Source organism: Sminthopsis crassicaudata, chromosome 1 (assembly GCF_048593235.1).
Source record: "Sminthopsis crassicaudata isolate SCR6 chromosome 1, ASM4859323v1, whole genome shotgun sequence".
Lineage (NCBI taxonomy): Eukaryota > Metazoa > Chordata > Mammalia > Dasyuromorphia > Dasyuridae > Sminthopsis > Sminthopsis crassicaudata.
In genome coordinates, this window is record NC_133617.1 from 195,630,789 (window position 1) to 195,646,463 (window position 15,675).

General features: G+C 33.3%; 1 protein-coding gene across 8 annotated transcripts in view; it reads left to right on the forward strand.

Moving 5' to 3' along the window:
* MBP (myelin basic protein) overlaps positions 1-15,675 on the forward strand; it is a 198,505-nt gene that overhangs the window by 39,989 nt on the left and 142,841 nt on the right. For 6 of the 8 annotated variants that reach the window (XR_012483228.1, XM_074273625.1, XM_074273572.1 and 3 more), the window contains exon 2: positions 8,885-8,956. Coding sequence is in view for 7 of the 8 variants with exons in the window: in XM_074273625.1 (XP_074129726.1) it covers positions 8,906-8,956 (51 nt within the window). In the remaining variant the exon portion in view is untranslated. Of the gene's footprint in view, positions 1-3,702; positions 3,776-8,884; positions 8,957-15,675 lie in introns of those variants that run through there. The other 2 variants (XM_074273602.1, XM_074273592.1) reach the window with 2 other exon arrangements.

Genomic DNA, 15,675 nt, shown 5'->3' on the forward strand with positions numbered 1-15,675 from the left:
GTAGATTATGTTTATTAATCATCTCTCTCTCCCTTGCTATCTCTCTGCCTTTATCCATTATTGTGCATTATTAAAGTCTTAAAACTTTATTCCAGAAAGGATTCACATTTGTACTATGAGCTCTCTGATTATTATGACAGCTTCAATGAGTCATTGTATGAATTTATTAGATTTGCTTTTTCAATTTGATTAGTTTCAAAACTTGATGACCTATAACCATTGAGATCATTTTGTCCAGCAAATGGTTTTTTGTTAAGGGCTAGAACTGAGCAATGCACTTGGATAATGAAGCATGTGAGACTAATTGCCAATTGGACAGTTCCCTATTAACTTGTTTGAAGGTTGACCCTCCCCAGCTGTTCTGTGCTGACTTGATTGGTGGGACAAAGAGGGGGAAGTGACCATGTGTGGGAAAAGTAGGAGGAGGAAGAGGAAATTGAGACGCTGACGCTGAATCACTCTCATGGCATTTGAGGGAGGAAGGTGTGTGAGAGATTGCTAGACCTAACCCCCTGACCTTGACCGTAAAAGATCAAGAATAAAGACGCTTAGTGATCCTGACTCCGGCTGATTTCTGGGAAGACAGAGTTCCAGCAGTTTTTCTCACCTTTCTGCAGAAATTGGCTTCTAGTGTTGAGTTCTTAGCTGGTAACATCCCACTATTGTGACTACTGAGTTAAGCAAACTATTTATTTTTAATGAAATAGTTTGTCAGTGGTTTGTGATTATTAGCCAGAAAATGGGTAGCATAGGAAGCCTGCATTCTTGTTTATGCTAAATCTATACATTGTTGTAGGACATTCAACACATTTTTGATATTTCTGGGCTTCAGATTCCTTGATTATGGACTAACCCGTGGACTAAAGGCCATGATAGGGAGGTAATTTGGGGAGTGAAATTATTGCAAGGGGTCTTGAAATCTATTTTGAGATGAATTTAGCAAGCCTTGGTAATTTTAATCTTCTTTAGTTTCAATAAAATATTCACTATAATAGTATAATAAGCCCATACTTAATATAGATTGTTGTTTGTTCTTTGTTCTCAAAGAGTTCCGGTGACTTCAGGAGGTTGATATCTTGATTTGCAAATTAATTAGATTTAAGTGAGGCAGAATTGTGCAAAATCATCAGCCTCACACTTTCCTCCAAAGTTATTGGAGTCCAGTGGCAAGACAGATCAGGGTGACTGACATGGTCCCCTTGTATAGATTAAGTCAATAATGTCTCATATTTTTCATATGTATATAGATACTATTGTGATTTCTAAAATAAATATTCTTTTAAGAGTATTTCCCAAAGATTATGTGATTTGGACAAAAATTCTAGCTCAAGAGTCAGAGGTCCTCAAATATAGACTATTTACTAGGCTATTATGTTGGAATCTGAAAATATTCAAAAGAGAATCTTCATATTTTTAAAGGTTGGAAACCACTACCCTAGAGGTTCTATCTTTTCATTCTCTTCTAATTTTAACCTTCCATGATTCTTTGAGTCCATAGTTATATAAGAAATGTTATAACCAAGAAGAGGAGTTTTACTGGGATAAAAAGAATTAAAGGCTTAAAGACTCCCATGCATCAAATCGTTGTACCATTTTTTCATTTAAAAAAAAAATTCCTTCCACCAGAAAAATTGTCTTATTAAGATTTGAGTTCAACTCAAGATAACCTCAAAAGACTCTTGAATTCATAGAATATCGCCTTCATTTCTTTTGCTCTTAGCATCTGAGAGTCTGTATATAGTATAAGCAAGTTTGCCATTTAACTAAGTAGTGACTGGAATATCTAGAGAGGAAGCTGAACAGAAGAAATACAGAGTGGAGTTGGAAAGAATTAGGTTCATCACTCACCTCAGACATTTAATAACTATGTGATGGGGGAAAGTCAATTTACTTTTTCTATGAGCCTCATTTTCCTAATCTGTAAAATGCAGATAGCATCTTCCTCACAGGGTTGTTGAGAGGTTCAAATAAGATAATGAGCATAAAATGTTTTTCACATCTTAAGTGCTAAATAAATATAAATTGTTATTTGTATTATTTTATTTTATAAATAATTATCACAGGCCTTGACAACATGTGTGCATTTATAAAAAGCAGCATAAATAACCCATCTTTCTTGGAGGATATATTCTCTCCCTCCATGGAACATAGAAACAGAGCCAGAGCCAATCATTTTCCTAGCTAAAATAGAAAGCCACTTTTGTGTTGCGATTTGAGGAGTATTTAAATATCCTCATGCCCCAAAATACCTCTTCTGCCAGCTTCCCACATCATTTGCTATTTGGTTCAAGACATTAACAAAGACCAGCAAAAATATTCTTTGGGAAAGGATAATGCATTAAAATTTTGGTGTGACTTTTATAGGATTTGTGATTTGAAAAGAAATTTAGAAGTCATCTAAACCAAGCCCTTCATTTTACAGAGTAAGAAACTGAGGCCCAAGAAAGTTAAGGGATTACCAGAGGTTGTACAAATACTAAGTGCCAAAGCTGAGTCAAAGACAGGTCCTCTGTATTTGAATTCAGCTTCTTTTCCACTCCACCAAGTTTGATTCAATTCAGTCCAGCATGCTCTAGTTAAGCTCTACATGGAAGTCAGTCTGTGGGACACCAAGGTTACAAAAGCTTATCCTAACTTAAATTTCACTAACAGGAAAATAGTATGGACTAAGAGTGTGCATAAAATATATTTTGGAGGAAAGGGAGAGGACTAACCACTGGCAGGATCAGGTTAGACTTCATGTAGCATGTGACACCTAAGGTCTTTTCAGGAGGAGGCTAGGGATTCTGTATTTATCTTGGATGCCTTAAAGAGCCACTGAAGTTTCTTAAGCAGGAAAATAATCTGGTCAGGTAAGTACTTGAGGAACATTAATTTGTAAGCTATGTGTAAAGATGGGTGGAAATGTGACAGAACTGAAGTATGAAGACCAATTAGGAGATGATTGGAATAGTTTGAGCAAGAGGTGATAATCGAATGAACAACTATGGTGGTTATATGAATAGGAAGAATGAGACATACATAAGAGATGCAAAGAAGATAAAAATTACTAAGATTTGGTGACCAGATACAGAACTAAGGGAAAGTGAAAATTAAGGATGACTTCCCAACAGAGAACCTTGGACACTGGAAGGATGGTGCTGACCTCAACAGAAATAGAAAAATAAGTATTTGAGGGAGATAAATAGTTGTTTGGGATATGTTGACATTTGAGATGCCTATGGGACATTCAAATGAGGCTGTCTAGCAGGTATTTGGGGTCATACGCTACACGATAATATAGTAAAGGAGACTGGATTCTTCAAGTAGGTAGGAGGAGAATTAGGAGATACCAGATCTTGAAAATCAACTAGGTGGTACAGTAGGTTGATCACTGGCCCTGGAGTGAAGAGGAACCTGAATTCATATGCAACCTCTGACACTTGATGCTTGCTAGCTGTGTATCCATTTAATCCCAATTGCCTCTCTTTCCCTGGGGAAAAAAGAAGAAGAAGAAGGAGGAGGAGGAGGAGGAGGAAGAGGAGAAGGAGGAGAAGGAAGAAGAAGAAGAGGAAGAAGAAGAAGAAGAAGAAGAAGAAGAAGAAGGAGGAGGAGGAGGAGGAGGAGGAGGAGGAGGAGGAGGAGGAGGAGGAGGAGGAGGAGGAGGAGGAGGAGGAGGAAGAGGAGGAGGAGGAGGAGAAGAAGAAGAAGAAGAAGAACAACAACAACAACAACAACTGTGGAGGAGTCAAGAGAGATGAATTCTGAGAAAAGGTTACTATGATTTTACAATCAGGTAATCTTTGGTAGCCTTGGCAAGAGCAGTTTCGTTTTGGTGATCAAGGCAATAAATAAATAAGTACCTACTGTGTTCTGTGCATTGTGTGAAGCTCTAGGGATATGCTCTAGGGTTGAGGTTGAAGACAAGACTGAAAAGAATTATTTGAGAATTAGTAAGTCTGGTGAAGAGAAGACTTGGGGTAGGCAGGATAGATTTGATAAATGATTTAAAACATATAAAGAGTTGTACTATGAAAGAGTTAATTATTTCTACTTGGTACTAGAGGACAGAACTAGGAGCAATAGACTACAGGGAGAAAGAGTTCAACTCAGATTAAGGGAAAAATTCAAAGTAGTTATCACTTCTTTAAAATAACCATCTAGGTCATTAGCATGAATTTTACCTATACAGCTATTTAAATGAAGGCTGAGTTTTAAAATTTTCTCCTTTCTTTCCCCCTACCCCTTCCTCTAGACAGCAAGTAATTCAATATATGTTAAACATGTGCAGTTCTTCTAAACACATTTCCATAGTGATCGTGCTGTACAAGAAAAATCAGATCAAAAAGGAAAAAAATGAGAAAGAAAAAAAGCAAATAATAACCAAAAAATGTGAAAATACTGTGTTGTGATCCACATTCAATTGCCACAGTCCTCTTTCTGGATGCAGATGGCTCTCTCCTTCACAAGTGTATTGGAATTGGCCTGAATCACTTCATTGTTGAAAAGAGCCACGTCCATCAGAGTTGATCACTAGATAACCATTTTTAAAGATGCTGTGAATAATATTCCTACTTTACTAATTAAACACTAAGTTATTGATTTTTCCTTAATTCTGGGATTTTTTAAAAATTGGAACATTATAGCCCAGTTATCTTTTCTTACCCCTCAGGGTTCCAGGGACCCTTGAGGAGTTAATCTCTCTTATTTACTGTCATCTGCTTGAAACCCCATCAAGTTATAATCTTTGATGCCAGTATCGTTAAATTATTTTAATTATTTAATTTTAATTTGTAATTTTCTTGACAAAGAGATACTACTAGAGTGATATTGTTGCTTTCTCCAGCTCATTTTACAGTTTATGAGGATTTGAGGCAAACAGGCTTAAGTGATTTGCCCAGGGTCACACAAGCATTAAATGTCTTGGGCTAGATTGAAACTCAGAAGATGAATGAGTCTGTCCACTGCTGTATCCACTGCATTACCTAGTTGCCCCTAGGTAGTAGTACCCTGGTTTAATTTAGCCATTTCACTTTTATAAAGGGACTTTTTACTTCAAAAATATAGCAATAACAAAAATCTGTTTTTCTCCAACACTTCAGAGAGTCTTCTACCTTAGTTAGTCTGTGGACCCTGAGCTTAGATTAAACTCAGTCCCTACTGAGCACTGACTGGTCCCACCAAGTTCATATCTAAAGGTAATACTGGTTGTTGTCAGATGAATTCTCATCCCAGTTGTCACTGCAATGAATTCTAAAAATCACTTTTAAAGTCATTCCTTGTACCTCAGATCATTGATGATGAGCTGACTATGCTCATCCATCAGCTAAAATGAAAAAAATAAAAATAAAAAAGACAAACTTTAGCTATAAAACAGGCAAATATTTTCAGGCTTATATTCTCAGGACCCCATAACTTCTAAAGGAAAAGTCCAAGGCCCTCTTCCCTTTTATAGTACTGACTTTGACTGGACATTATGAACAAAGAATTCAGAGAAATCCACCAAGATTAAATAGTTGAAGAGAAAATGGTTGAAGAAAATGGCTGAGGACAACAAAGGTCTTTTTTGAAGGAATCCCTAGTTTCAGCCTTGTAGCCAACTGAAAATGCTTCTTTTAAGCTCATGGTAAGCAGATCAGTTGTATGTTACTTTCAGGATACATCAGACTCTCTCTCCCAGAAGACTCCCAAGCCTCCTTTATGTGAGGAAATGTCTTCAGAGATGTTCTTATATCTATACCAACTTCCTTCACATTTTATTATCTGAAATTGGCTAGTTAGACACCTGGCAGCCAGATGGTGCAGTGGATAGAGTGCTAGACCTCCAGTCAGAATGAGTTCAAATCTAACTTCTAGTTGTGCAACCCTGGGCAAATTATTTAACCTATCTGCCTTAGCTTCCTCTTCTGTAAAAGGAGAATAATAGCATTTTCCTCCCAGGGAGGTTGTGATAATAAATTGAAATAATATTTATAAGATACTTTGTAAACCTTGAAGCACTAGAGAAATACTAGAGAGGATGATGATATTTATAACTATTGGAAGAGTTTGGGGTGGAATGAGGTTTTTGATGGATTAAAGAATTATATGCTGTTAGAAAGTGGTGAGTGGGATGAAAAATACTCTTCTATGGGGTAGCCCTCCAAATATAACCTGAAAGCTTTATTAGGGCATTGAAGGCTTGGGGAAAGGGGCCAAAATAAACTAAGGGCCATAGAAGGGAAGTTGAAGTACCCTAAATATAGATTTCAGGTAAGTCACATTTTTTGATCAAAGATAAGCTTTTAAAAACTTGACAAGCCTGCTGAAAGTGTAGACATTACCATAATACTTTCTTTTTTGGCCATGTTTATGCTGGTATCTCAACAAGAGGTGGTAGTAGGACTAGTGTTCATATTTTCTGATAATGGAGAAACAGTTTAGGCTCCAGGAAGAATTTTTTTTTTTCTTTGAAGGAAAACTAGACTCACAGGAAAACATTTTGTATTTCTCAACTCAACAAGTGGCATTCATTACTCTGATGAAAACATGTAATGCTTGGAAATACATTAAAACTTTAATTTTGGGGGAGAGGAATAACAAAAAATTTTAATTGTCTTTAAAATCTAATAACCCAGATCAAGGGCTAATTAGGAGGAAAGTCTAGGGAAATACAACAATAAGGTAGCAATTGTTTTGGTTTTGGCTAACATACAGTTAAAAATCCAAAAATATCTGCTAAACTACTATTTATGAGAGTGATGTCTGTTTGAAGTAGTGAATTAAAATGGGCAACCGATTCTTTGAACCAGCTGTAACCTCTTCTCCCAAATTTTGAGCGTTCTATAGATTATTAGACACCTCAGTAAGTCTAATTTCTTGATATTCTTATGTTTAAGAGATAGAAACTTTTATAAAAATTAAGCATACCTTACTACCTTTCCTAGTATTATTTCATTGACCTTTATCATACCATATCTGAATATGTATAGTAAAAAGCATGTATATATCAAGATATTTTTCTAAGTTTCTATTTTCTAAAGAACTATTTTCATTCTTGTAAATGCAAAGAAAAATGAATTTTCCAATAAAAGAAGTTAGGTGCCAAATTTAGCCACTTCAAACAGTCCTCAATTTTTAATTTAAAGCAATCATTTCTTTCTTTCTTTCTTTCTTTCTTTCTTTCTTTCTTTCTTTCTTTCTTTCTTTCTTTCTTTCTTTCTTTCTTTCTTTTTCTTTCTTTCTTTCTTTTTCTTTCTTTCTTTCTTCCTTTCTTTCTTTCTTTCTTTCTTTCTTTCTTTCTTTCTTTCTTTCTTTCTTTCTTTCTTTCTTTCTTTCTTTCTTTCTTTCTTTCTGTTAAATTACATGCAAAATAAGAAAAAAACAGAAAAGAAAAAGAAAGATATAAAAGGAAGAAAAAACTATTATCATGTGCCCAGCAGAATATCAGGGAGGATTCAAAGCATATAACAGTAAATTACCATTTCAAGAAAGTGTATGTAATAATAGAAGAGATTATATTCATGACTATCTTTTCTTTGCTTCCTCATACATCATTCTTTTGTTCTCTACTGTGCATTTGTTACTTTACTCTTTTTTCCTCATCATCCCTTGCCTCTTCCAGGCAGGACAATTAAGCATGGATGTATATTGATAGATAGATAGATGATAAGTAAACACCTACACAACCACACATATATACATATCCATAGATACACATACATAACTAAGTACAACATGAACATTCATACCATCATATACATAGCCACACATATATAGATACGTATTCAGAAAACTATGACACAGTATTTTTAGTGTATTGAAGAATTTATGTAGCGATAATCAGAAAACTAAAAATGAGATGTTAAAAGAAACTTACATGAGCAGAGATAATGAGAAAAAGCTTTTTGTCTAATCACATTGTAATATTTGGAAACTCAAATTATATATTTTTATAGATTAGATGAAATCTACAGATTTTACCAGAAAAAAGCAACATTATATTTTCCATTGTTTTCACCTGAACATATTCTTAGTTGGCTCAAGGGCAGAATTTTTCATGGCAGTTCAATATGGAAATTAATTAGGTCGTGATTTTTTAAAAAAGCAATTACAACTGTGATGTCGTTAGTTCTTATTTAAGCAATACTGAACATTGCATTTAATTGAATTACTTAAAGATGTGCAGAGAACAGTTATATTTTACCAAAATGATCTCCAGTTTATAGTAGAGATAGGTGTGTGTGTCTGTGTCTGTGTGTGTCTGTGTCTGTCTATGTTTTGGTGGCTAAATGCCTTCTGTTAGATTACCTTTCATTGACTATACTTTATACCTAGTAGATGCTCTATTGGGTTATATATTCCTTGAGGACAGGGATTGAGGTTTATTTTGTTTTATTTTGCTTTTCTTTGTATCCATATTGCATATCGCTGTATGTTAGAGTATGAAGTAAACATTAGAAAATACTTTTTTGATTGACAATAGCTATACAAACATACATGTATATTTATATACATACGCACAAATGGATGTAATAATAATAATAACAAACAATCGTTAGCATTTCTATGGTGCCTACTAGGCTTTTATCTTCACAACTTGTTTTTTATCTTAATAGTTTTGTCTTCACTACAGCCTTGGGAGATGGGTGCTATTATTATCTTCATTTTACAGTTCAGAAACAAAGGCAAGCAGAGATTGTTTTTTGCCTGTGGTCATACAGCTATTAAGTGTTTGAGGCTGAATTTGAATTCAGAGCTTTTTGAGTCCAAGACTGGAACTCTATTCCACTATGCCATATATCTATGCATATATAGACATGGTTCTGTATTATTATAATTTATGAATGTAAGTTTTATCCACATTTTTTGTTTCACTCTACAAGTTTTTAAACTAAGGGCTTTTTTTTTTTTTTTTTTTTTACAGCTTTTGACTGAGTGATTCAGGATGGGAAACCACGTAGGAAAGCGAGAACTAACATCTGAGAAACCTAATAAGGTAAAAATTGACATTTTGATACTTTGAATGCTCTAAAATGTTATTGATGACCATATATATCCAAGATTATAAAACCTTTGCATCTTCTCATCTGGTTTGTTTTTTTTATCCATAAATACCCCACAGGGGATCTACTCCTAAATCAGGGCTTCTTCTTTTCATGTCCTAAATGTTGGTGGGTCTCAGTGTATAACATGGATTCATTCAGTCTCTTAATATAAGTCCATCTCATCCTCCATATTTTTATTTACTACTTCTTAAATATAGTATGTTAACTCATGTGAAAAATTAAAGCCCATTTCTAAAGATTCACAGGCCATCTCTGGAAATTCATATAACTGGCTTAAGGATTTTGCTTTGGACTTCAGCCACTTCAAGCCAGAAAACTTGGTTTTGAATATTGACTTCCACTTATTAACTGATTAACTTTGGACACAAATCACTTTTAAGTCTCTATTTCTTTTTCTGTGAAATGGAAAGTAATATTGTAAAATGTAAAATTTCAGAGTTTGGGAGAAAATGCTTTATAAACTGTATGATATTCTACAAATATTATCATTACTATTTCAAAATCCCTACAAATAATAGATTTAAAGGCTGATATCTGGGTAACATCTAAGACCTCACATATATTGTTATTCAGTCATTTCAATTGCTTTCTTGGCAAAGATACTGGAGTGTTTAGTATTTCCTTTTTCAGTTCATTTCACAAATGAGAAAACTCAGGCTAACAGTTAAAAGACTTGTACAGAATCACACAGCTATTAAGTGTCAGAGGTCCAATTTGAACTCAAGAAGATGAATCTTGCTGACTCTAATTCCAATGATCTATTTGTGCTACATAGCTGCCTGACCCCATATATAATAATAATTCAATAATCCTGCTTTTCAATAAACAGAATCTGGCTTCGTTAACCATGATATGGTAGATTCTAGAATCCCAATACAGTTTTGGCATGAAAAAGGTTGAAGTGACTGATCTACCAATCAGTAATATAGTATAGAGTGTAGTATGATGAAGCACAAGATTCCATACCACTCTCTCAGAATCTTGTGTTTCATCATGGTGTGTGTATATATATATATATATATATATATATATATATATATATAGGTTATAGAAAACTCAATTGGGAAGTCAAAGAACCAGGATTAAAATGCTATTTCTGCTGCCTTCTACATATGTAATTTTGGGCAAGTCAATTAATCACCTCTAGACTTCAGTTTCCTCATCTGTAAAATTTAGATATCGTATTGTTGATATATAAAATCCTATTCTAAATCATTTTACCTGAGATCTACCATTAATAAGTTCATGTTATTGCCAGATAAAAATATTCTCAAACTCAATTATACATATATATATATATATATATATACACACACATGTATATATATATATACACATATATATACACACATGTATATATATACATATATATACATATATATATATATATATATATATATATATACTGCTTAAGAAAAATATTAAACCATAAACTTATATAACAGAGCCAAAAGCTTAATGGGTTTTTCACCTGAAAAAAGGTGGCCTAAATCTACTTCTCACTCTCCATACTCAGCTACCTTTTATCTCTTCTCATTAGGGATCAGCACACATCACTTTCCCATCCTTTACAAGGTTTGGACCCCACTGGGAGTTTAATCTATCCATTCTTTATTATATGTGAATAAGGGAGGTACAGTCCAGAAACTTGAGAATTGGACAAAGTGAATTCAGCAGCTTTTGAAGTTTTTTTTAATAACTCCATTTGGTCAACAATTTTTGTAGCTCTCTTCAATAAAAATCCTTTTGCATTTGTTTGCTGGCTTTTTAATAAATCAATTAGCTTATTAGTATCATAGAATTTATTGGTCTCTAGTAATGGCTCTATCTCAGTATGTCACATATTTATTATTGTCCCATATATTTTCCAATTTTGTCTTAGATTTTTATTTCAGTTTATGTTAACTCCTTCATCAATCTACATTTTAAAGCTAATTGCTGGTGCTTAATCTTAGCAACATCATTATACCTACTTGTATAATTTATAATCAAGTAAGGTATTATCTGATTATGTGTTCATTTATTTAATTAGCTGAAATACTTTGCCATTAACCATATTTTACATAATAAATTATATATATATATATGTATATATGTGTGTGTGTGTGTGTGTGTGTGTATGTATGTGTTTATATATTAATTGTATAAATATACAGTTTTAATTTTTAATAACCGGCCAGGTGAAAAAAAACTATGCAAATGACTCCAGCAGGTCTTGCATCCTTACCAAACAGCTTGCCTTATTTCAAATATAAATTATCCAAAGCCTTGTTTACATAATTTTTTGCAGAAATGGTACAGATGTTTAACAATGACTGCTTATATAAATCTACTGCCAATGAACTTTATATAATGCAATTTTTTACTATTTGTCTGAACTTGCATATGAACTTCATTCTTCTATTACTGAATTTGACAATTGTTCATAGTTTATGAAGCTATGTTTTAGAACTGAGGATAACAAATGATAATGAGGATTTTCATCCTTGTGTTTTATCTTAATTAAAGTCATATGAGTGCTTTCTAGTTTCTGATTAATGGATTCAAAAGTAAGTAAGATAAGAAAGGAGTGACTGGATCTCATTGAAACAACTCCATTTTAAATGTATCAGTCTTTATTTAGGAATTTTCTTTCCTTTTCACTAAAAATAATCAATTTTACATCTGAAAATTCTCTAGCAATTGTGAGTGTGGGGCTAGGCTATAATATTTTGATCAACATTATAATCCATTCTATATTATTGTTAACAAACTTATTATTAGTAGTAATTTCTTTAATAACATTAAGACCTAATAATCCCATTAACAGAATAATCAATAGAATAGAATTAATAAGAATTAATAATAAAATCTATAAATTGTATATGTTTTGGTAAACATAGCCATGTATGTTAATGCTATTAAAACTAATTATTAGTAGCAGTATTTATAAAACTAAGAACTAATAATACTTAAGACCTTATAATCAGTAAATTATGTGTCTTTTATACATACATATATTTATGTGTGTATTTGCATATTTCACTTTGGTATTTGCCCTTAAAGTAAATATTTTTTATTAAAAACGAAAGTGAAGGAAGCAGTTGTACTTTGAGAGACAGGATGTTTAGCATTTTGTGGCATTTGACATCCTAAAATGACTCCTATTATTAAAAATCTCTGAGCCTTTTTACCAGTGGCTTCCTGTTATTTAATTACAATGAAACATTTTTCATCCACTAATGATATTTAAATAACTTCTTTAAATTATTAGGAAACTTCCAAATATCATATGTTAACAAGGAAAACGATAAATTTCTGAGTGTGCTTTTTAGGAGAGAGGTGTGGTATTAGTAATACTGATTTCATTTGCTTTGAATAGGGCTTTCCTGCAAAATCAAGTATTTAATGTTCAAAATAAATAAAAATTTGCCTCCTTAAGGTATCATGTCAGTTTAGGATCCTTTCTTGCATAGGTCCAAAGAAAGTACTAAATTACAAACCATACAAAATATTTCTTGGATATGAGAGCCTATAAGAGTTTGTTCATTTTGAATTATAAAATAAAAAGTGTTATTTGATTTTTCAGAATTGATATTTTGATGTTCTGTCAACTTACAAAATGGATAAAATGTTTAAGAAATTAATCCTATGGTTTGCCTAATAGATTAGACTACTTCTAGTTAAACTTCAGAAGAATTTGTCTTTTGCTCTTCTGGTCTCTTTTTTCAGCTTTTTTTTTTTCCATCCCCCTGAGTCTTCTCTGTCTTCCTTTTATATAATTTAGTGTCCTTGTGCCCTTAAGACTTTACTCTCAAAAAAAAAAAATAAATTCATATTAGCTATAAGCTTATCACTGTTATTTCAAGGGGGTTTCCATTTTTGAGATTTTATTTCTGATTGGGAAATAAAAAACTTTATTGCCTGTTCAGGGAATTTCAATCAATACTAAATAAGAAAGAAAAAATGCCTCAGATACCTACTAACCTGTGACCCTGAGCAAGTCAGTTGTCTGCCTCAATTTCCCCACATGTAAAATGGGAATAATCCCACCTTTCAGATTGTTGTAAAGATAAAACAATATTTTAAAGCACTTTGCAAACATTAAAATAGCGAGCTATTTATGGCCCAAGATTTTAACACCTTAATTTTTTTGGTAATGCAACATGGCTGTGAATCATGTAATATCACAATCTCTGAGAAGTCAATGTGATGAGTCACCCAAAATCAATGGAGCGAAACATGATGGATGTAAATAGAATTCCATATGTTAACAGTGTTGAATTGGACACAGAAAGCAACCCAGAAGATAATATCCAAGAGATGCATGACTTGAAAAGGAGGGGAGTAGCCTGGTTATACAAGAGCAAGCACAGCCAATCGAAAACTCACAGACAGCACTGGTATCCATTTAAAGTCAAGAGATCTAAAAGCAGACATATATCTGTTCTAATGGAAAGAGAGGGAAGGTAGAGGTTTCTTGAAGAAGGTGGCATATAAACTGAAAGGAGGACAAGAATATCAATGTAGAAATGATAGGAAATCCATTACCTATGAATATCACTAGAAGTTATCTGGAACCAATAAAACAAAAATTCAATATTGAAGAAACAATACAATACTGAATTTTTGAAAATTGGTTCTAGATTCTTTCTTCTAGTAATAAAGAAACAAGCTTTCAAATTTTAATCCATTATCTGACTACTATTTGGTAAGAATGGTTACAGTGACATTTCTCTGAGATTCTTCTCTTTTTTTACAAGGCATTTGGAGTTAAATGACTTGCCCAGGGTCACACAGGTAGTAAGTGTTATGCCTGAGGCTAGATTTAAACTCAGGTCCTCCTGACTTTAGGGCCAGTGCTCTATCCACTATGCCATCCAGTTGCCTTAGACTTTTTTAATTGGATAAATAATAATAAGTGCAGGAAGTGTCCCAAATAAAATGGAAAATACCAAATAAAGAAGAGGAAAAACAATTAAAAATGAAAAGTTTCTAAGGAAAGATGAAGACTAAAATAAGACAAAAATAGTGGTGATTTGAATTGATTTAGAAAATGAAGTATTACGTGAAATGTTTAAATGTCTTCAATTGTCCATTTCAAATAGTTATGAGCACAGAAGGTACATGTTATTTAGATTAATCTGTTTTTTCCCCTCATAGAAGAAATAACATTGATATTATTCATCCATTCAGTATTTATTAAGTGCCTGCTGTGTGCAAGGTTCTACCATAGTTTATTATACTCTACACATTATTTTCAAAGAGCTTATGATCTGGAGAGGGCAAGGGGAGATGCAGAGTTCAAGTAGAGGACTGAGAAATCTGAGGAGAAAGGGATCACAAAGGGGCAGTTCTCAATTTAACAAACAAGTTGTGTCTTAAAGTTCATTACACAGAGGATTGTTTGAAGTTCCCTAATTCATTTTCCCATGGAAGCAGTGTTAGAAATGATAGTTAGGTTCCCAGTGCTCTTGCTAAGTATTAGGTCCTGGGATCATGGAGCCATATAATATAGGAGAAAAAAAAGAATTAGAGGATTTTATCTCCTTTTCTCTGGGTCACAGTGTCATAGCCCTTAGAGGGGAAAATGTGAAATAGGCACATTTGGAGAGAGCCCCTAAAATTAGACAACTTGGATGGTAAATCACCTTGAGCACATGCCATACATAGAAAGACAAGTTGAAGCTGTGGAGTTGGTTAAATTAAGGAAGTCATATGGTCATAGTTATGTTTAAGGAATATTACTTTGTCATCATTGTCTTGAATGGAGGCTACAGGAATCAAGAAACTAATTAGGAAGCTATTGTGATAATCTAGTGAAAGATGGTGAGTTCCTGAACTAAGGTGGTATCTGGGTGAGTGGGAAGAATTCAGATGTGAGAGAAATTATGAAGTTATAAATGGCAAAATTTATCAACTGCTTGGATATGAAGTGTGAGAGAAAGTGAGAATAATGCCAGGAGACATGTTGGGAAAAAAATATTTGTACCTTCGTCAGAAATAGGGAAATTTGTAGTGGAAAGAATGATAAGCTCCATTTTGGATATTCATTTTGAAATGTCCAATAGGCAATTGATGATGAAGGACTGGACCTCAGGAGAGAAACTGGAGCCAAATAAGTAAATCTAGAAGTCCTCTACATAGAGATGATAGCTAAAGTTATGAAATTTGAGAAAGTTACCAAGAGATTTTAGAGAAAAAGAGAGAAGATGATCTGAATCAGAACCTCAAGAGAATACCCACAATTTGGTGAACAAGATATGGATTAATGATCCCACAAAGGAAATTGAAGGATGGTCAGATAGGTAAAAATAATATCAGAAATTAGTAGAATTATGAAGAATCAAAGAGAGAGCATACAGGAGAAGATGGTAGTCAACTTTGTCAAATGCAGCTGATAAATGGAGACACTGTAGGATTGAGAGAATTGTATTTCAGTGTAATTGGTTTCCTTTGCAATCCTATGTGTTTTTCTTTTATGTACTTAAAGACATTCTGAGAAGGGGTTTTTAGGCTTCAATTCTAAAGTATACTTCTATGTCAAAAATGACAAAGAGAGTATTGCCACTTGTGTAATCTGGCATTTATAAGGTAGAGACAGCCTTTAAATTTATTCTTTTGCTCTTTTCTGTTGTGAACCTTAAGGTCTGGGGATGTAATAGAGATA